General features: G+C 50.8%; 2 protein-coding genes across 2 annotated transcripts in view; both read right to left on the reverse strand.

Moving 5' to 3' along the window:
- Positions 1-449: 449 nt before the first annotated feature.
- EEF2KMT (eukaryotic elongation factor 2 lysine methyltransferase) lies at positions 450-14332 on the reverse strand. Its single transcript, XM_033101810.1, is given in 10 exon segments — positions 450-571; positions 2259-2277; positions 2279-2394; positions 2397-2408; positions 3686-3981; positions 4064-4197; positions 8583-8684; positions 9863-9943; positions 11848-11907; positions 14207-14332. Coding segments are annotated over 10 exon segments (1017 nt in total). The 5' UTR covers positions 14303-14332; the 3' UTR covers positions 450-470.
- Positions 14333-16042: 1710 nt separating this feature from the next.
- Positions 16043-21648, reverse strand: part of LOC117019886 (ectonucleotide pyrophosphatase/phosphodiesterase family member 7-like) — a 31695-nt gene continuing 26089 nt past the window's right edge. The window contains exons 3-6 of the mRNA XM_033102121.1: positions 20777-21403; positions 19421-19658; positions 18095-18215; positions 16043-16335 (exon numbers count right to left, since the gene is read on the reverse strand). Coding sequence (XP_032958012.1) covers positions 16281-16335; positions 18095-18215; positions 19421-19658; positions 20777-21403 — 1041 coding nt within the window. The 3' untranslated portion in view covers positions 16043-16280. The remainder of the gene's footprint in view (positions 16336-18094; positions 18216-19420; positions 19659-20776; positions 21404-21648) is intronic.

The raw sequence follows: 21648 nt of genomic DNA on the forward strand, positions 1-21648 counted from the left end.
TGGGCGTCTTCAACATCTCCCGTTTTGTCTCCTGGTATCTGCCTTTCCCAGCATCTGCCCTGTCGTGTCCCTGTTTTGATTCCTGCCTTAAACACAGCCAGTCCACTGCACTGTCAGAGCAGAGACGTGTCATGTGTGCTGTGGGCTTGGCTTCGTGAGGGATGTGTGTCCAGGATGGGGAAAACATACTTGATATGTGTGTTTTTACTTGCACACATGAAATGCTTATCTCTGAGCCAAAATTTTCATCTCTGATGGTAGTTTGCTTCAGAACCGGAAATGCTGAGAGAAGAGGGGCTCCACACACTGGAACAGTTTATATTTTATTAGAACAGTTTGTAGTTCCTGACCCGGAATTTAACATTCTTCAAACATTCAAGTCCGGTGAAAGTTTATCAGTTTCCCACATAAAAATTTTTTCCAGGACAGCGATTTAATTTTCATGGTACTCTTTGAAAACGTGTGTAAACCTACAGCATTAGTTTCAGAATGGCTGTCTCGGAATGCTCTTCGTAGGGAAACAGTTTCTGGTCGTGACGAGGCAGTGCTTCCCATGAGATTCCAACCCGGCCTGGAAACAGAGCACACGTCTCAGGATGGTGGGGTTGGGGACAGGACACCACCCCTATCAGTGTGGGGCTACAGGACAAGCCTGGAGGTGAGGGGGGTGTACAAAACGAGATCTCCAGGCCCCATCCAGACTGGACTCAGCCTCCAGGGGTGGGACCAGGAATGGAGTTTTGAAACGGCAGCCAGGTTTCCTGCCTCTGCTCAGCGGGCCGTGCCCATCCCCGGAAGGTCTCAGCCTGTCTGGGTTCCCTGCTGCTCTCTGTACCTGTCCCCCACCCTGTCACCGGGAGCAGCTCCAGAGGAGCCAAGATTTGAATGCACTCTGCCTGACTGCTTAGCTCAGTGCCTCCTTGCAAAAGCAGGATGCACTTCCAAAAGGGCTCCTGTCCTCTTCACGAGCACAGATGTCTGAAAAGCTGTTAGAGGATCATTTTGTGATCAATTTTTTATGAATGAAAAAATATGAAATAGACAAAAATGTAGAAGCCTCTATAACCCTGCTGTCCAAGTATAACAACCGCTAACTGGTGTATATTCTTCCAGATTTTCCCCCATATGATGTTTAATATGAAGATGATTATTTTTTTAAATAAAATGAGCTTATACATGCTGTTTGGCACTTTGTTTTCTTCACTTAAAATATATTGTAGATATTTTTTCCCATAAGTATCTGAATGACTTTACTTTCTTTGAGGCTGCATAGCACTCCACTAATGGGACATGGGCATACGTGGGTGGGTGTTCAGGTATTTCTGTGTACCTGTGTTTGTGAGCAGAGGCTGCTGTAGGCGGGGCTTCGCTTAGCGGGGGGAGGTTGGGGCAAACAGGGTCCTGTACTGCTTCCACGTCGGAAGCTCTGGTCGGGCCTCTTATGTGGTGGGAATTGCAGGGTGGTGCTGGTGGGGTAGTGGGGCAGAGTGGAGAGCAGGAGCCGGCTGCCTGGCTCCATTCCTTGGAGCCTGGGCAGTCACTTAGCCTCCCTGCACCCAGTGTTCCATGGGTGAGGTGCAGGATGACAGCACACCCCTCCCAGCTGCTAGGGGATCTGAGGATAGTGCCCGGCCCATGGCAGTGCCAATTCAGAGCTGCAAGTGGCAGGACCCCTCCCTATTTCCTAAAGTCACCCCTTGCTCTTCCATTTACTGGGTGCTTAATCCAGTAATAGCAGCTACCGTCTTCCCCAGTGCTCTCTGCGTGCCAGGTCCTGTGCCGCCTCCCAGGAGGATGTTTCCACGGTACAGGTGACCTGGAGGTAGTGACAACCCAGCCCACGGGTGATGGGATCTGCCTCTAGAGCCTGGGGCCCACCCGTGTGGCCAGAAACCTCATCCACCCTGACCACCCACTGGCATCTGCCATCCCTTCTACTTCACAGACAAGGAAACAGGCCCAAGGCTCTCAAAACTTGCTATAAACACACAGTAGGGCCACTGGTCTCAGACCTCCGGAATCATGGTACGAGCCGCCCCATAACCCACTCTCTAGTCCTGCCTCCTTTGCTGACTTCTAGGGTGGGGGTGATCAGCCCAGCACATCATGTGGTATGGGGCTTCCTGGTTGGTCTTCAGGGCACATTCTTTTATGTCCCTGATTTTTGCCTCCCTGGAGTCCCATGTGGGCTGGCAGTGGCCCTGCACGCTGGGGTGGCCTCTCAGAGCCAGCATCCCGTCCCGGGGCCTGGGGCTCACCCATCTCGGTGGTGAACAGGCTGGCACGTCTCTGGGTTGCGGACGGTGAAAGCAACATAGGCGGCAGGAGCCTGCTGGTCCTTCCGGCACGCTGAGAGCCTCTGCAGGACCCCGACCAGGGAGAGGATCGTTTCTGGCAATACAGCACGTCTGCGATGAAAACCCCGGTTACTGACAGGGGCTCCCTCTAGGATGGGGGACCCCCAGTATGGGGGGCTCTTGGGTCGTGCCAACCTCGGCAGCAGGGCGAGGGCCTGGAAAGCAGCAATTCTAGTATTAGATGGAAAGAAAATTATGCAGGTAAAAAAAGAAAACCCTTAGGAGAGAAGAAAAAAGCTGCTGAAAGACACCGCAACAACCGAAAAATATCACGGCTGTTCTTTTAAAAAAAAAATCAATTCTTTGCCTACGGCCTATTTAGAAGATACTTAATAAAGCAAACCCTGACTCTGCCTGAGCTGCTTTGTTCAGCAGCTTGCCGCTTGCTCTCTGTGGTGTGGCGGGACAAGCCGGGCTTGCAGGGCGGGGTGCTACCTTGGGGGTGCTGCTCAGGCTCTGTGTTTCCGGCCACTGTGGGCCTGTGGGTCTCAGGGCTGTGGTCCAGCGCTATCAGCCAGACAGGACCGGGCAAGCTTGGCAGAGGGTAAGCAAGGCAGATGCCCCTTTTCTCAAGGACCCTGTCCTTGCACTAGAAGTGGGTAGTTCCCCTCCGTGGGGGGCTTGTCTGACAGACACTGGGGCGTGCAGAAGGACAGACATGCAGGAGCCCTTCTCCTCGCGGATGCAGACATATGGTGTCCACGCAGTGAGGGAAGCCAGGGTGGGGGGAGGGGCACTCAGGGCTCCTGTCCTGACTGACTCCATGATGGTCAGACCCAAGGCTTGTGGGTTCTCACGACATACAGAGGAATCAGACACGGTCCTGGGGAAATTGTGCTGTTCTCTGTGGCCCTGAAGACAAGGCTGCCATGGCCATTTCCGTCCCCGCCCCCAAGTCTGAAGACGGGGCTGCTCTAGCCATTTCATTTTGGTTCTAGATAGCAACCAGGAAGCGGCTCTCAGCCCGGAGAGGGACATAAAAGTCTGTGTACTCGGATGTGGCCTGACTAATAGGTCAACCTGGCTTAGTGCCCTGGGCCCTGTTCTGTTTATTCCAGGCCTTGCTGGGAAGAGCCAGGCTCATTTACCTGATGGAACCGTTACAATAGGAGCGTGTGTGACCATTTTCTCAAACAGGGGGACTGTGGCTTTAGGGCACCCAGGAGGCACACCCTGTGCTTTGATGTCACCTGGAGGCCCACAATGACCTTTCCGGAAGTCTCATCATGACCCACTTCTGCCCCTCGAGGTGTCCACTGTCCCTGCCCCTGAGCCGAGAGCTGGGTGGAACCGCAGGGCTCGCTCCAGTGGCCCGGGCGAGGTGGTACCTGCTGCGATGACCACGTCTGGTTGGAAGGCAGCGAGCTGAGGGGTTGTCACAGTGTCCCATTCCAGCTGGGCCACTGTCACCCTGGGGCTCTCTGAATGGCGGGTGTCGTGTCCTTGGTGCTCCACAGGGGTGGTGGTGTCTGGCTCCAACGAGAGGTGGTTGAGAAGGACATTCCCTCGGAGCTGCTCGAGGACACGACTGTGACAGTCGCTGAAGACATACGCTCTGGGATGGCACATCTTGCAAATGGCCAGGCCTGTGAGGCCAGCTCCACTCCCGAGCTCTAAGACAGTCCTGGGTGGGAGGAGGAGATGTGTGTCTGCAACTGTGCCAGGGCAAAGCCACCTCGGTGCCCCGCCCTGCACCCCGAGGTCACCTGTGAGTGAAGGCCTCTGGGTTCTCTATGGCCCATTCTGCAAGGTAGAGAGCTGCGTTCCACGTGACCAGGCCGGTGGTGCCATGGGAAATGATGGCTGTGCTCTCAGAGAGCGTGACCGAGTCTCCGGAAGGCTGAATGGAGACAGGGACAGAGAATTTATCCAGCTACCAGAAGATATGGAGCTGGCGTTAAAAAGAAAAAAAAAATCACAACAGGTAGACAATTAAACAAACTGGTAAATCCACGCATGAAATACTACACAGCAACGAAAAGGAACAAACTAGTGACGTGGCACCAGCCTGGATGGATTGCAAGGGTGTTATGCTGAGCTCAAAAAGCAGGTCTCGGAAGGTCACCGACTGAGTGATCCCATTTATTTAACATTCTCAAGTGACAGATTGTGGAGACAGAGAATAGATCAGCGGTTGCCGGGCATAGGGATGGTAGGGATGGGGGTGGGTGTGACTCTACAGGGGTGGCTTGGGGGAGGTGCCTGTGGTGACGGAACCGTTCTGTATCTTGACTGCGGTGGTCCCTGCGCAGATCGCCATGTGTGACACATGACATTGAATGATGCATGCAATGTGCCAGTGTCAGCGTCCTGGCTATGATGCTCACGAGTGTCATATGTTCACACTGGGGAAAGCTGGGGACGGCCACATGGGACCTCTCTGTACTATTTTTGCAGCTTTCTGTGAATCTATAATTATTAACAAAAAAGTCACAACTCTGGTATCATGAACTATATGTGAAAAGTCTTCGTGTGTGGGGCCTGAGTTCAATATTTGGGGCTGGGAATTCTCTGGCCTTTGGACTTTCCTGTTGTTCCCAAAACGGATGGGGGACCCCACACTTGGCTTGCTGGCACGTGCTCCATGGAACATGCAGTCCTGAAAAAATGTTCTCCAACCTGGGGCCCGCTGAGAATGGTAACCCCAACATGCAATCACCCAGGGGTGGTTTCCTGGCTGTCTCTGAGTTCAGGGGTTTCAGGTCTCTGCAGTTTGTAAATATTCATTTGTTCATTCATTCATTTTTTTCCCCCTGAGCATCCAGTATGGGTGCTGGGGATTCAGCCATGACCAGATGAACTCATTCCCTGTTCTTATGGAACTTACATGCCAGTAGGGGATACCAACCGTAATACACAAATGAGATAATTTCACAGTTTTCTAGTGCTGCAAAGAAACTAAAAGGACCAACACGATAGTAGAAGATTGGAGGCGGGGGGTCCGGGACAATTTCTTGGAGGTGACATGTGACCTGAGATCTGGGGGAAAAGGAGAAGGGAAGCAGTGTGAGGTTCGAGGGGCAGAGTATTCCAGCAGAGCACGTGCATAGGCCCTAAGGCAGCACTGTGCTTGGTGAGTTCAAGGAAGAGAAAGATTGGGGGCTGGAGCACAGGCTGAGCAGGAGGACCTGGGTAAGACAGAAAGGCCGGGGGCAGGGCATGCGGCCTCGTGGGCCACGTCAGGAATGAAGATTGGGTGTCTAAGCCACAAAGGGAAGCCATTGGTGGGTCTGAGCAGGTGAGTGACATGATCCCAATTCACCTCTTAACTCTGGGGATCCCTTTCAGGGGGCTCAAGGAAGATGGCTGCAGTGTAGTTTTTTTTCTTTTTTTTTTCATGGCACTCCTTGATTTTTTTATTTTTATTGGGGAACAGTGTGTACTTTCAGGCCTTTTTTACCAAGTCAAGCTGTGTCCTTCAGTCTTAGTTGTGGAGGGTGCAGCCTCAGCTCCAGGCCCCCAGTTGCCATTTCTAGTTTGCAGGGGGGCGCAGCCCACCCTCCCTTGCGGGAGCGAACCAGCAGCCTTGTGGTTGAGAGCCCACAGGCCCAGTGGGAATCGAACCGGCAGCCTTCGGAGTTAGGAGCGTGGAGCTCTAACCGCCTGAGCCACCGGGCCGGCCCCGCTGCAGTGTAGTTTTGAATTTTTCTGAATCCTCACATAAGAACAGACAGAGCAGAGAGACATGGACAACAGTTACAACAAAACTGGGTGACAGGGAGCTCTGGGAACCTGAAAAATGCCAACAATGAGGGAAAACCACAACAGACACAACCCTCATACTCAACGTGTCTGTGGAAATAGAAGAGAGAAGCATGGGGGAGCGTGGAGGACCTGTGGACAGAGGAACCCAGAGCCAACACTCACTCACGGGAAACGTGGGCTGGCCAAGAACAGGGAGAACACGTGGGCGGGAACCTGCCCACCCCCAGTCTGGAGGGGAAGGAGGGACCCCGGGCAAGGGCTGAACGGCAACTAGAAACACTCAGAAATGTGTGAGGATAACAGAAAAAAACATCATTTCAGAAATAAAAGACTACGCGAAGGTACACGAGAAGAGAAACAAAACAAAAAATAAACTCAAGAGAGATACTGTGTTTCCCCGAAAAGAAGGCCGGGTCTTACATTAATTTTTGCTCCAAAAGCTTATGTTCACTGGGTGTCACCCTGAAAAATCATGATAGGGCTCATTTTCCGGTTAGCTCTTATTTTCGGGGAAACACGGTAGGAGGTGAAAAGGAGTGATTTTTAAAAATCAAAAAGAAATTAAGAAAGAGATTACTACGGCCTGTGGCCCGCCCCCCAATTCATACGCTAAATTCTAATCCCCAGGATTGCTGAATGTGACCTTATGTGGAGAAGGGGGTCTTTACAGGGGGAATCAAGTTAACAGGAGGTCCTTAGGGTGGGCCCCAACCCCGTATGACCGTGCCCTCAGAAGAAGAGGAAATTAGGACACACACAAGACTGAGGGAAGACCACGTGAAGAGACACAGGAGAAGACTCAGGAGGGAGGCCTGGAACACATCCTTCCCCTGCAGCCCCGAGAAGGAACCAACCCTCATGATGGCTTTGCTTTTGGACTTACAGATCCCAGAACTGTGAGATGATAAATTTCTTTTGTTTAAGCCACCCATTTTTTTACGTACTTTGTTATGGAAAACGAAAGCAAAGAACAAGTAGTAAAAATTGTAACTCAGGAAAGCATTCCTGAAAAAGCAGAGATTTGAAATAAATATTGAAGGAGTACACACTGTACCTGAGATCACTGGCCCAGAGCAACCAACCCCAAGAAAAAAACCCTTTAATCGTCTAAGAGAAAAGGGCATGGGGCATAAATGGGAAAGAAAATTAGATTATCACCGCTTTTCCACAGCAATGCTTTATGTAGAAGAAAATGGAGAAACATATTTAAGAGACTCAAGGAGAGAAAATAGCACACTTTGAGGTCCAATAAGCACACAATTTGCAATGAAATGTACCCCTTCTGGGGATGATAAGAAACCAATTCACTATGTTGAAAAGGAAAGATCAAGCCTATATCCTCCTTTCCTCTATGAGTTGTACCAGTGGGCAACCAAATAGTGGATGAAAGGAGGCATCTCCTTATAAAACTTTTCCAGTTACTGAATGAAAACAAAATGATACAATCAGAAAGTCACCCCTTTCCATCCTCCAACGGATTGGTGAGTGTAAGGTTTCGGCATCCATAACCACTATCATTAAGAGGGTGAAAAACAGATATGATGCACCTCCCGGGACCCCATATTGTGTTCTTGCCGAAGGGATCAAATGGACATGACTCTCAGCGGGTCTTTGAATCCAGACACCAATTTTTGGGAAACAGAGGATGGAGGAACAAGTTGAATAGCACCACGTGTGTGCAACCAAAAGCCAGGTGCGAAAAGCTGTCCAGGTCAAACCACCAGGGCTGTTCAACAGAACCACTGCCTGGAAAAGAAAGAGCTGGGGTGGGGGGTACCTCAGGATGAAGGGAGATGTACACAGCCAGACCGAGTCCATGGTCAAGACCAAACACCAGTGTCCAGAGGTGGACAGGGCAGTGACAAATCATTAGAGTGGTTACCATGAAAGGGAGGGAGGGCTAGGATGGGGAACGGTCAGATGGGGGGCCTTGTGGCTGGCTGCCAAATTCTGCCCCTTGACCGGAGTGGCGGTTACCACGATGGCCGCCTTGCAATGATTCAATAAGCTGTATATTTCTTTTGTGTGCTTTCTGTATCTATGTCTTATTTTACAGTAAAAGGTTAAAAACAAACAAACAAAACATCCAAGCTCCCTCTGGCTGTTATTTGTAGAATGGATTTTTGTGGGGCAAGAAGCCGGAAGGTCAGTCAGAAGGCGGAGGTATTGGGTCAGGCCGGTGAGGATGGTGGCTGGGGAGAGTGGGAAGCGACTGCCGTCCTATGATATCCACCCAGCTACTACTTATTGGGGACTGAGCACCGGGTCCCTTCCGTGCAATTACGGTGCATGTCCCAATTTAACCCCCAGACACCCCATAAGATAGGTACCGTTATGTGCGGAAATGCTTGGTTTACAGGTTGAGAAACTGAGGCTCACGGAGGTTAACTGACCCCATCTAAGACCACAGAACTGATGAGTCAGGATTTGAGCCCATGGGAGGCTGAGCGGAGCCTGAGTTTTAACTCTGTGTAGAGGGGGCGTCTGGCTTGTGTGGGGATGACGGCGCACATCTCGTACCAGCAGATAGCTCCGATGGCACTGGGTGGGCTCCTTGGCTGTCAGGACCTCTGCCAATGCCTCGTACAGCTCGTCCAATGGCTCTGCGTGGACAGCTTCATGCTGTGGGCAGGTGGAGCGAGAGTTTCAGCAAGAGCTCTAAACTGACCCACACGAATCAAACACAGGTCCCCCCTGCCTATTTGCTTTTACTCTGACATCCAAAACTGGCTGGAGCATTTTCACCAAATTTGGAGGGGCGGTTTGGGATGGAGTGACTTAATACAGGCCACCAGGTGAGGGGATCTGGGGTATCTCAGAGAGGTGTAGCCTAAGGCAGCAGAAATGGGATTGCGGGAGAGCTGCCATGTGGCAAGGACAGAGAGCTCTGTGCTCTCATGACATCCTGGATGGAGAAAACAAACAGTGCTTTGAACTGGGAGCAGGCAAACGCCACAAGGGCGGGCACTACACATCACGGGGTGTGGTTTCATCAGGGGGCACCCCTCCCATCTGCGGTATGCCTGGGGGTGGGGTGGGGTGGGGGAGCATCAGGTGGCCACACTTCTCCTGGAAGTGCTGGGAAACCTGCTGGTGATGCTGAAGTGCCACGTTGGTGGGAACCGGGGAGGAAGATAGTGAAGCCGGGATCGTTCCATGTGCTAAGCCTGGGTGAGGCATGGCCCCTATGTTCAGGGGCTGACCACGTTGGCCTGCTGCTGACCATGACGTCCCGCCACCCGGAAGTCCAGTCTAACGTGAAACCCAGCAGGTTTGGGTTTCCTTAAAATCCATCCTGCATCAGTCAGGAAAAGAACCACTCCACGTAGTTAGTTCACTGAGGAGAAGGCAGTAAGGGGAGTCAGTTATAAAGGCACTGCAAGACCTCAAACCTCCAATGGGGACAGTGTGGCAATTCAGAGACTGGTAAGAGCAGGAAACTGTCAAAAGCCCTAGGGCTAGCAGGACAGAAAGAGAAGGGTTTCCAGCGCTCAGGGCTGCCTAGTGGGAACGAGAACCCTCATGGGGGACCACAGAGGAGATGCAGCTGCTACCAGAGACCCCTCGAAGCAGAGTGAGAGAAGTACCCTGGCCTCTCCTTTCCTTCTGCCCCCCATGGCCTCTGATTGGTAGCCAGTTGTTCAAGGGGCCCCCTGCTATGGGGGGGTTTGTAGGCAGGCAAAGGGCATGGGATGGATCTGAGCTCCAACAGGCCAAGTTGGGCAGAGGACGCACCTCTGGAGAGCCAGCCAAGTCCCAGATGCTATTTGGCTACTGGATGGACAGTGCCCACTACTTACCTTTCTGATGAGCTCCGAGAGAAAGCACCGGGTGTACTTTACCGACGGTGGATGCTTCGTGCACAGAGGATGTTTCACGGTCTGGGACAAAGGACACGTGTCTCCCATGAGCTTTAGGTGAACACAGGGCAAACCCCAGTTACCCAATCCCTCAGCAGACATGTACAGACACAAGGGGTCTGGCCCCAGATGACGCTCATGCATCTGAAAGAGTCTTAGAATAAGCCCTTTCCTAAACAAAATTCTCTGTACAGTAGGACAGGCTGTGGCAGTGTTTCTAACGCCCCTTCTGGGCAGGTACATGAGACATATGGACCCAAACTAACACCCTGCTATAGACGGAATGTCTATGTCTCCTCCACCCCAAACTGATATGTTAAATCTAAGCCCCAGTGTGACTCTATGAGGTGGTGATTAGGTCAGGAGGGTGAAGCCCCCATGAATGGGATTAGTGCCCTTAAAAGAAAGACCTCACAGAGCTCCCTTGCCCTTCCCACCATATGAGGACACGGTGAGAAGACGGCGCTCTGAACGAGGAAGCAGACCCGTACAAGACACTGAATCTGACAGGCCCAGGGCGCCTTGATCTTGGACTTCCCGCCTCCAGATTGTGAGAAATGAATCCCTACTGTTTATAAGCCACCCAGTCTATAATATTCTGTTATAGCGGCTGGAATGGACTAAGACACACCACTTCCCAGGGCAGTCAGCATGAATTAGCTTTTAGTGAGGACAAGTGTGGGATGGGATTGTCTGGCTTCCATGGAAGAAGCGAGAGCTCAAACGGTGGGAACGAGGCAGTTTGGCACCTGTTCGGGAGCTCACATCCCAGGCCGAGGAGATGGGCAGGAGCCAGCCCATGATAAGTGCCATGATGGCGGGGACAGAAGAAGATGAGCGGCTCAGCCTGGAATGTGGTGAAGGGGACGGGGGCTTTCGGGCCGTACTTCAATGGAAACCTAGAGAGCAAAGAGCAGGGGAGCAAGACCCAGGCAGAGGGGACAGTTGTGTATGCTCCAAGGTGCCCACAGCCCGGCATTTTGGGAAGGAGAGCAGGACAACAGGAGCAATGAGGGTGGGGACTGGGTCACATGGGGCCTGTTGGCTGGAGGGACATGATTTGACTCATGGTAACAAAAGACCCACACAGCCCTTCAAGGGCTTCCTAGTTGGCCGGTGGTGTGCAGGGTGAGAATCAGAGCAGGCAGCAAGACAATGACCTTGGACATCTCTGAGCCCACAGTCCTGAACACTGGATGCCCTGGAGGTCCTCCCTAGCTACGGCCACCCCTTCTCCACGTGGGATCAGATGGCTACTCCGGGTTCACACTCACACAGGAATTCCTAACCCGGGCTCCCTGGATGGTTGGAGGAGTGTGTGTGACTCCTCTGAACGTGTACGCAGAATATATCTGGTGCATTTGTTTTTGGGGGGGAGAGTCCATAGCTTTGGGTTTTGAGGCTTCATGACCCTTCAGAGGGTTGCGAGCCAGGATGCAATGTGATGTGCACTCAGTCCACATGGCCCGGGGCACGGTGGAGCCAGGCTAAGCAGAGTGGTGGTTCCACATATACCCTTACTCACATGCACCTTGCAATCCAAAGCCCACCTCCAAAAAGCAGGGGCCCATCTATGTCTAGAAGAGACATAAACGGGCAAGACTCGCCTCCTTATTTTTTCCTTAAATGTAAGAAGAAAGTCTCTGAACAGCTAGCAGATGCTAGATGTTCCCACAGCTGTCATCTCTGTTTTCTCTGTAGACAGTTTAAAAAATATCCCCCAGATTCCCTCCTCTCAAGAAGATTTTTGTATATTCTGATATCTTCATCTAAGGAAACAAGAGCCAGAACTCTCTGAGGTGCTTCCAACCAAATGCAGTGTCTTTCTTTCTAAAGGATACAAGTGCACCCCCCGCACTTCCGTCCTGTCCTCATGGGAAGGTCAGAAGGCTGGTGATGCACCTCAGTGCTTCTGTGATTCTTACCTTCTGCAAAATATCCAGCAGCAGCTCAGAACCAGAGTCCCTTAATTTCTCTTCGAGGCTCTATTCAGAGACAGAGGCAGGGAGAGAGAGAGAGAGATCTCAAGGGCATTTTCACAGGAACATTAAACATGCAATAGGACATGTTGGCAACTCGCTAAGTGATCTCTCCCCAGGGACCTGGGCCAATTGGAAGTGGAAGTCACAGGCGGCTGAAAGCCTGACCTTGACAATTCCAGGGTTACACCTGGATGAGTCACAGGAAGAATGTCAGGAGACAGACTCTTGGTTTGCATGCCCCCGGCTGCTTAGCCTTGCCTGGGTCACAGACCAGCTCTGTGGCTGCACTGGTCAGCTAGGAATCACCGTTAGCTACGACATCAGTGCCTGATGGGCTCACCTTCACTTGACATCTGAGTTAAAGCGGACATACAGAATGTATAGCTGCCCGGCCCAGCTGGATTGTCCTCTCCTGCACGGGACTCCAGCCTGGCAGTGAGCTCAGGCTCCAGAATCAGGCAGACTGCCCAGCTGGTGTGTGACACCGCAAATTACTTCATTCCTCCAGAGTAACTTATTACACCATAAAACACCTACCTGGCCCTGGCCTGTCGCTTTGACCTTATCTGCCACCACCCCCGTCCCATCCCTGTTCATTCCACTCCAGGCACACCGGCTTCCTTGCCCCAGCTTCCTCTCACTGGAGAGCCTTTGCTCTCCCTGCTCTCCAAGACCTTCCACGGTTGCTGGCTGCTTCACTGTCCAGGTCCTGGCTCAAGTATCCCCTTCTGGGAGGCTTTCCCCGACTCCCCTGCTTGGATGATACTTTTCCCTGTTTTATTGTCTTTATAGCCACTGTCATCCCCTGGTGTTTTCTTGTTTATTCATTTACTTGTTTATTCTCTGGCTCTCCCATTTGAACAGAGCCTCATCTGTATGCTGCTGATCCTGGCTCATGAAAAGCATTCAGTAAATATTCGGTGACAGACTAAAACTACTGGCTGACACTTACATTAACTTACCACGAGCCAGGCACTGCGTCAGGTGCTTCATACTTATGTACTCCTGACAACAGTCCTATGAGGTAAGCATCCTTACATTTCCTCTGTTACTAATAAGAAAACAAAGGCACAGAGAGATGCAGTCACTCGCCCAAGGTCACACAGCTTGTATGGGATTGGGCCAGGATTCAAGCAGGCAGGCTGTCTCTCAGGTCTCGGCTCTCCACTACTGCACTCTACTTCTTTTCTAGTCAAACAACCTTTGTGGTCAAACACAGTGATAGTAATAGTACCCACCACCTGGCTGTTGTGGGCCAGCCTAAGCACAGCTTAGCATGGGCCTGCTACAGAGTAAGCACTCATTTATTTCATGGGAACAATTCGAGTCATTATGGAATTGGAACCTACAGAGGCTGTTGTGAAGGTTTACATTTTAGGTTAAAAAATGTACATATTCTTTTCTGTCCAGAAATGAACTCTCAGAATGCGAAATGGTTGATGTCAATGAACTACAGATGACTAACCACCCCTCCTTCACATGGGCCCGACCCAAAGAGGAATACATATCCCAACGGAGTCACCCCAGTGAGCTCACCACACATGAATTATAAAGGAGGCAGTGTCATTAGAGCCCCTGCGTTGGCAGAATAAAGCTGATGCTACGGCCACTGGCCTGTGTGACAATGACAGGTCCCCAGGGCTGGGGTGGTGAAACCTTTCATCCCTTTTCTGGCCAGCTTTGTAACTTCCTGTCTCTTCCATTAGAGGCTTAAGAGCCTCAAGCTGCCGCTGAGACGATTCTGTCCAATGCTGATGATACAGATGAAACACCCAGGCCTGGCGTGGGTGGTGGTGGTGGTGGTGTGTGTCTGTGACCTGGTCACCGTGCTCACTACAATGTGGTCTCCTGTTGTCCTGAGGATGTTGACTGTTTAAATGGGCAACAGTAGCTGTTACTCAATGGCCGGGATGATAACTGGCTAACCAAAAAAAGTCATGAAAATTATTGTGAACTGTCCATGACATTAAAAACACGAGTGAAAAGGGAGTTGGAAGGAAACCTTGCATTCCTTCAATTCACGAGAGTCAAGTCCGGAAAGGCAGCCCAGAGCGGAAGGGCCCAGGGGAGGAGGGATGGCCTGACGCAGGGCGGGCATCCCAAGTGCGCACAGGTGCACCTCCCACTACCAGCCTTCGCGGTCCTCGGCGCTACCTGGGGACAAGAAGCGTAGGTGCTGCCCCGACGCGCGAGGGAACCAAGGCCGTCACTCCGCGGGGAGGGCGGGGGTGGGAGCCCGGATCCTCGCCCTCACTCGTCCCCAGCCGCCCCTCGCCTGCCCTCCGCGAGCCCCGCCGCCCACCTGCCAGGGGAAGGAGCGCAGTGCACGCGCCGCCAGGAAGCGGCGCTCGAAACTCTGCAGAAGGCGCGTGGTGTCCGTGCTCTCCTCGGGCGCCATGGCGGGGCGGGGCCGGGGCGTTGCTCCGGAGATGGGGCGGAAGCGGGGCGGGGCCCAGAGGAGGCGGGCCCCAGGCCGTGCGCAGGGCTGGGGGCGGGGCTTGAGACAGGCCGGAGGAGGCGCATGGGCTCTGAGGGCGGGGCTTGGGGCGAGATCAGACCTTGCTCGGGCCCTGGGAGGCGAGGCTTGGGGTATGGAGGCGGGACCAGGCGGTGCTCGGTCTGGGGGTGGGTGTTGGGGGGGAGTCGAGGCGTCCAGGGGTTCTGGGAGGCGGGACTTGAGGAGGGCTTTAGGGCGAAGTTTGGGGTCTGGGAGACGGGCCGGGGTCGGAGGGGGCGGGGCCAGGCATGGGCGGGGCGGAGTCGGGGTTTGACGCCAGATTCGGGCTGCGCAGAGCAGCGAGCGCTCCCTGGGAGCGTCCTGTGAGGCTCAGGGCCAGGTAGTTATTCCCACTGGCTTTTGCACCTTTCTCAGATTTTTGTTGTTCGGGGCTGCCCCTGCGGCCTATCCTCCCCCACTACTCATCAGCGCCCACCTCTGGGAGTGGCAGGAGGGACCCTGACCGCCCTTATGCCCAGGGCGAGGGTTGGGGGGTCCCTCAGGGGGGGGGGGGGGGGGGGGGGGGGGGGGGGGGCCCAGAGTCCATGGACTCCGGCCATGGCCGCCCTTCCTCTTCTTGGAAAAGGACACTCAGGTCAAAGTGTAGGTTCCCAAACTGGTCGGGACACGGCGGGCAAGGAGAAACCGCCGAGAGGCAGGCGCCTGCAGATGGGTAGGTGGCAGGTTTAACAAGGGCTCTGACTTAGGAGGCCTGTCTTGGGCGCTTGAAGACTAGTAGGCCTCCGCTCTACACGCCAGAATCCTAAAAGTTTTTGTAGAGGCCTTAACCCGGCTCAGTCACGTACCCAATCCAGGCGACCTCAACACCACAGTGCTCTTAAGGCTGCGTCCTAGAAACAGCTCCCACCGTGGGAATGGAGGGCACGGGAGAGGGTGAGGAGCCTGCAGGCGCTCAGGCCAGATTGCAGGTGACCCCGTGGTCGGTCCTTTCGAGGACCTCCTGGGACCTCCTCCGACGGAAGGCGGGAGATCTCACTCCTGCAGCCTTTGGGTCTATCCTTAACCCATGGGGACTTGTGTGGACCAAATACTTGGGAAGCACCTACTGTGTGCTTGGCACTGTCAAGCACTGGCGATGCAGCAGTGAGAAAGAGCAGGAGAGGTCCCTGTCCCCCAGGAGCTCAGGGTCTCATCACGCAGATCAATGCGGAAGGATGCTGCCATTAGATGCCATGCAGGCAAGCACGAGGAGCTGTAAGTGGGAGTTCTCACTGCGCAGGAAAAAGGAATCTGAAAAAAGACTAAGAGGGCTCCTGGTGGTTGTGAGGTGGTACAGAGATGGGGATGGCAGAGAAAAAAATAATTATTTCTGTTAGACGGTATTATGTCTTGAGTGAAAGGAAGGGCAGACAGTTCACAACCCACCAGTGCTGCCTCTGGAGTCTGAACTGTGTTCAAAGTCTAACACGGTTCCCCTCACAAACCTCTCATAAAGCTTCATTTAGAAGCGTCGTGAGAACTAATTTGTTAAATATACTTGCCAGAAGGTGGATGAGGGGATAGATTAAATCTTACTACCCCTTTCGGATGAGAACATTGGAGCCCTGCGCAGCTCTGAGACCAAGAGAGGAGAATTAATTCTAATTGAATGCATTTATTCTCTCATATCTGTTGTGCTTCTTCTACAACCAAGTGAGCAAAGGCTCTGACACAAAAACTGTTCATCTTTTATTCCCGGAACACTGTTTATTTCAATAAAGTGTTCTGTGGTTATTGCTGTGTTTTTACACGGAATTAATGGTTTCTGGGCCCGAGATGTCGCATAAATCCTCTTAGTCACAGTGTGTTAAGACAGAATCACCTGTGATACAATGAGTCTTAACTATAGTTTGTGTCTTGGTCCTAAAGGAATGATGCTTCAGAACTGGGTCCGGCGAGTCAGTTCAGTGTTGCTGTTTTGCTCAGCTCTCTCCCTGAAGTAGACAAAACCAATGGGAGCAGGTCGGTTAAACGCATAAATACAGAGCTTGTTCTATGAACACACATAATAACTGTTACCTTTCCTCTGAGGAGCAAAAGGGCACGTACAGTCAGTGGCATAGTAGTGCTATATGACGTTATACTAAGATATTAAGAAACGTAGGCTGGTCCAGCCTTTCCTGGTGCCGTAGATGGGAAGCAGCTTGGGGAAGGACGCTGGGTGGGCCACAGCGTTGATCTGCACACAGAAGAAACCTTTGTCGTTGTGTGTGGGCTCTCAGGAGGGACAAAGGTCATAAGGTCATACAGCTCAGATAATGAATCTGGAAGGAGTGAGGCACTGAAGGGTTTTTAACATCCCACGGACCTCACAGGTGTGAGGTATTCATGTGTAAGTGAGGATTAGGACAACTGCTGAACGCATCAAGTAAATATTCCAGGTGGTGGTGATGCAGAGAGAAGCATTAGGACATAGCATGGGGGTACTTCCAAAGGTAAGGGGGGATGTGCACATGCTATATTAAAGATTGAACTTCTGGACTTGAGGCTTTAATAATAGTAATAACCTAATGTATTTTAACCGTATGGAGTGGTTGCTTTTCAGAAATTATGCCGTGGGCATGGCAATTCAGTGAGTACATTGAAGTTTTTCCTGGATCTCTCCTATGGCTAATGGTTTCTGTAAAAAAAGGACCAATTGATTTCTTTCTAAAATGCTGCTTCAGGGTATAGAGACCTGTATAGGTCATGTTTCAATTTATAGGAAAATTTCACAATTCAAATATAAACTACATTAATTGTGGCTTTGTAATGGAGTTAAGGTTAAATAAATTTCTGACTTTCCTTAGTTTATGGTGTTCAGGAGGTCCCCGTGCTACGTTAAAGTAGAAGAATGGTCAGAATTGGGTGTAGTAAGGAATACAGAAGGCTTAGTCCAATGACAAACTATTTAGATGTAGAAAGACACTTGTGTAACGTACAGAGCTCTGGGCCCTGTGTACCAAGTTCCTCTAATAACGCTTTGGCTGGTGGCAGGACCCTTGTTATGGGTTGAATTGTGTTCCCAAAAAACATGTTGGAAACCCTCACTTCTGGTCCCTAGGAATGTGGCCTTATTTGGAAGTAGGGTATTTGCAGATGTAATGAAGATGAGGTTGTACTCATCTTATTATGGGACCTTTACATTCCATGGTTGGTGTCCTTAGAAAACCATGTGAAGGCAGAGACACATGGAGAAGACAGTTGTGTGGTAGTGGAGGCAGAGACTGGAGAAAGAACACCAAAGATTACTGGCAACCTCCAGAGTAGGCAAGAAAGGATCCTCCCCTACAAGTTTCAGAGGGAGCACGACCTGGCTGATTCCTTGATTTTGGACATCTGGCCTCCAGACTGTGAGATAATACATTTCTGTTGTTTTAAGCTACCTAGTTTGTTGTATACTTCGTTATGGCAGCTGTAGAAAACTAATACAACTGGTGCATAATTTTGGGGATCTGGTGCAAATGAAGATGCAGGGACCTTGTTAAAAAAATCAAGAATTTCGAGATGGTGACAGTAGAGTATTAAACCAAGCTGAGGGTTCTTCTGAGCTCTGGGCCCTGTGCAGATTTCCAGGTCGCAAGCCTGTGAAGTTGGCTGTGGTTGCTGGGTTCTCAAAAGTGCTGGACCCCCCCCCATGGCCTGCAGGAAGTGGTTGAAAGGGATTATTACAGTGTGCACCCATCAACCCCGGGTAACCCAAAGGCCACTTACATCTTTTTCCGATGAATAGCTGTGTATGTCACGATAGTGACAAACAGAACTGCAAGAATGCCCGTGACAATCCCGAGACCCAGCGCTGTTTTTTGGAGAGCAGCCCTCTGCATCTCAGCTCCTGGTAACAAAAATCAGAGGGTTTTTTAATTGTCCGATTATTAAGAGGCTGTGCTGGTGCTCCTGGGGTCCCTGGGAAGTTTCCCATCCAGGCGTGAGTGAATATTAATTATGGAACTGAAATGCACATTTAACCCAAGAAAGTGCTCACTGTAGAGAAATCTCGCAGGGCAAGTCGTTGAAAGCCGATTTACTAAACGACCTATTCGCCAAATGATCCATTTACCTAATGACCACTTTGTCAAATGACCAATCTGCTAAAGGCCAATTCGCTGAAAATCAGTTGGTGGGATATCCTGCTTATCAATAACTGATGGTCAAATACACCTCCCTCCAGACTCCCACAGTGCTTTGGGGACAGGAATAGGGCCCAAATAGTTGCTGCAAAACTTTAAAACTTAAAAAAGAAAATTCTCAATAATTTGGTGTGTTGGTCAGTTAGTTTTCTGTAAAATGGCGGGCTTCCTGTAAGTTCCCGAGAAGCTTGTGGGCAGTGGCTTGGAAGAAGGGTGCAGGAAGCTGTTGTTTGTACCCCGTTTTGTCTGAGTGTGGTTGCTCTCAGCACTCAGTAAATCACAGGGCAGTATCTAAGTCTCTCCTGGCAGAAGAAAAGCTGCCCAGTGTTTGCAAACGACTGAATTCCCAGACATGATTCCTTTCTTCCTTTATATTGCCCAGATTTAGGATTTTGAAATCTTAAGAAGTAGGAATGTCATTTATGGGAATCCCTGCCTGTTTTTTTTCAACAATGAGAGGAACGGTAAGGCTTTGTGATTCCCCTATGGGCAGCTTTTCTCCAGGCAGCAGCATGCGTGGAGTTGCTGAAGGAAGTCTGATTGTCGGTCTCTACAGGGGGTATCTGGGGGCAGACTGCACACTATTGCTGAGGATCAGAAGGATTATTGTCTGACTTCCTGTGTGGAGAGCCTTCCCTTAGCCCCTGAGGCACTATATTCAATGTCACCAGTGTGTCCAGGGGTTCCTTACTTTCTCTGCTATGTTTTTTAGAGCTGCTGATATCTTGTGCGTGGGGGGAAGGGAGGGCTGAAGCTGCTGAGAGACAGGGTTATTCTGCGTGATTTCTGCCCCTCCCCCATCGAGGACACCCCCGCCCCCCACCCCGCCCCTGCCCCATTATGAACTTTTCTAGCTCAGGACAGAACAGACCATAACACCAATTTTCTGGTGGTTACTTTTGTATCTCACCTTGCTGCTGGTCATAAGAGTCCACAAGCATTTCCTGGGTGACTGCCAGGGAGCCGTTGTGGGGTTCGGGAGTAACCCCCAGGAGCTTACACATGAGTGGATAGATGTGGATGCTGTCAAAAGGCTCAGCCAGGTGATTCTTCTTGAAATCCGGCCCGAAAGCTCTGAAGATGGTCTTCATGTCCATGTGGACGTTATCGAAGCCATGATCCCCTTTGTTGAAATATATTATAAGTTGCTGAAAGGGAATAATACAAAAAAGCCACGTTAGGTTCTAATCGGCAGAAAACTGCCCCTTAGTTAATATCATGCTTCTCAGATCCGTGAAATCTTTGAAAATTTAAACGACAAAGAAGGACGCTGCTCTCTGCAGTGGCAGAGAGAAGAGCAAGGAATGAAAGGTCTTTAAGAGAGAATGAAGAAAGCATCTTCACGAGAAACAGCAGGAAGAGGATAACAGTGAGAATAGTCAAACATCAAGCACTTACTATGTACCGGGAATCGTTCTGGATGCTTTATAAACGGATGCGAACTTCTCTTACCCTTCCAGTGAGGGCACTGTCCTCAAGGTCTGTTTCTATGGATCTGCCTCTTCTGGACATTGCATTTAAATGGAATCATGCAATATGTGGTCCTTTGTATCTAAACTTACTTCACTGGGGATAACATTCTCAAGGTTCATGTAAGTTGTAGCGTGTATTCTTCATTCCGTTTTTAATGGCTACATGATATTCCATTGTACGGATATACCATATTTATTTGTCCATAAGTTGATGGGCATTTGGGGTGTTTCTACCTTTTAGTTATTCTAAACAATACTGCTACGAGGATTTGTGTATAAACTTTTGTGTGAATAGGATTGCCTTTTTTTTTTTGATATGTACAAAGGGAAACCTTTTTTTTTTTTTTTTTTGGTGACTCTCCTGGTGATCTGTGCAAAAATAATCAAGCATGCAGACTTGGGTTCAGACCTCAGCCTTCCTCTTCTAATCCCAAATCACTTCTCGCTAACTCTGGTTTCTTCCTTGTTAAAATGGGGGAGATAAAAGCATCTATCTTTTGGGTTGTTGGGAAGACCAAAATGAAATTACTCACGTGAAGTTTTGAGCGCACTGCTCGACACTTAGCTTTGGCCAGGGATGTTTGTCATTATTACTGCATAATGGTAACGGGGGTGGGGGGCAGGAGTGGTTCGGTGGGATGTAGGATTGCGGGTAGGGGTGGGGAACACTTAGAAAACAGCAGGTTACAACTCGTTGTGCATTCGCTTCTGTTGTGATGGTTTTCAGAAATGTTCCTCCCTAGAGGCTGTCTGCCAGATCCAAGATAACTTTATTCCTTTTAGAATCAACTCACCGCATTGATGTTATAACCAGAGTCAGCGTACAACAGGATTGGCAGGACCCGCTCGTGCTTAGCAAAATGAAAGCGTTCTGGAAAGTCCTCCTTCTTGTAGACGTAGAGGTGTGGGTGTGCGTTCTTCAGCGCTTGGTAAAGGGCTTCTGTTTGGCCTGGTTTGGGCAAGAGCATCCCAAAGCCTCCATAGTCCACAATATGAAACTTGACCAAGTCTCTGAACTTGACATAGTTGGTCAAGAGGATCTCGGTGACATTGGGCTTCTTTTTCACGGTGGTCATGCCGTGGTCTGATGTGACGATGACATTCAGACGCTCAGTCAAGCTGTGCCTCTCGATGGCTTCCACCAGGTACCCAATGGTTCTGTCGATTTGCTGAATAATCACCTTTCTGTTTTCCGTCTCGGGCCCGTATTTGTGTCCCACGTTGTCTGGCTCTCCATAGTACAGAGTCACAAAGTCAAAATCTTCCTTAGTGAACCAGTCCATGACGATATCAATGTTCTCCCTCCACTCTGTCTCGTTGCTGTCTGGGTGACTGTAAGACTCCACCAGGGACCTCTGCACGGCTTCGCCTTTGTACTTAGCACCGCCCCCGGGATAGTGGAATGACGCCGTCTTCCTCCCCTGCAAGCACAAGAAGAAAATTCCGTCAGGGCCAGTTTTCATACCGTTCTCATAATAAGCAAAGACCCACATGTTTACATCCATGCCCTTGTCCAGAGGCCTCAAAAACACGTGGGCTTTGGAGTCGGATGGGGTTGGATCTCACGGCTGGCCTCACCAGGATCTCATCGAATCTAAAACAGCATGATTTGCAAGATGGGCTATTATATTATGTGCTGACAGGAAGGAAGATGCTGCCAACTAAA

This window comes from Rhinolophus ferrumequinum (genome assembly GCF_004115265.2).
Source record: "Rhinolophus ferrumequinum isolate MPI-CBG mRhiFer1 chromosome 15 unlocalized genomic scaffold, mRhiFer1_v1.p scaffold_54_arrow_ctg1_1, whole genome shotgun sequence".
In the NCBI taxonomy this organism is placed as follows: Eukaryota; Metazoa; Chordata; class Mammalia; order Chiroptera; family Rhinolophidae; genus Rhinolophus; species Rhinolophus ferrumequinum.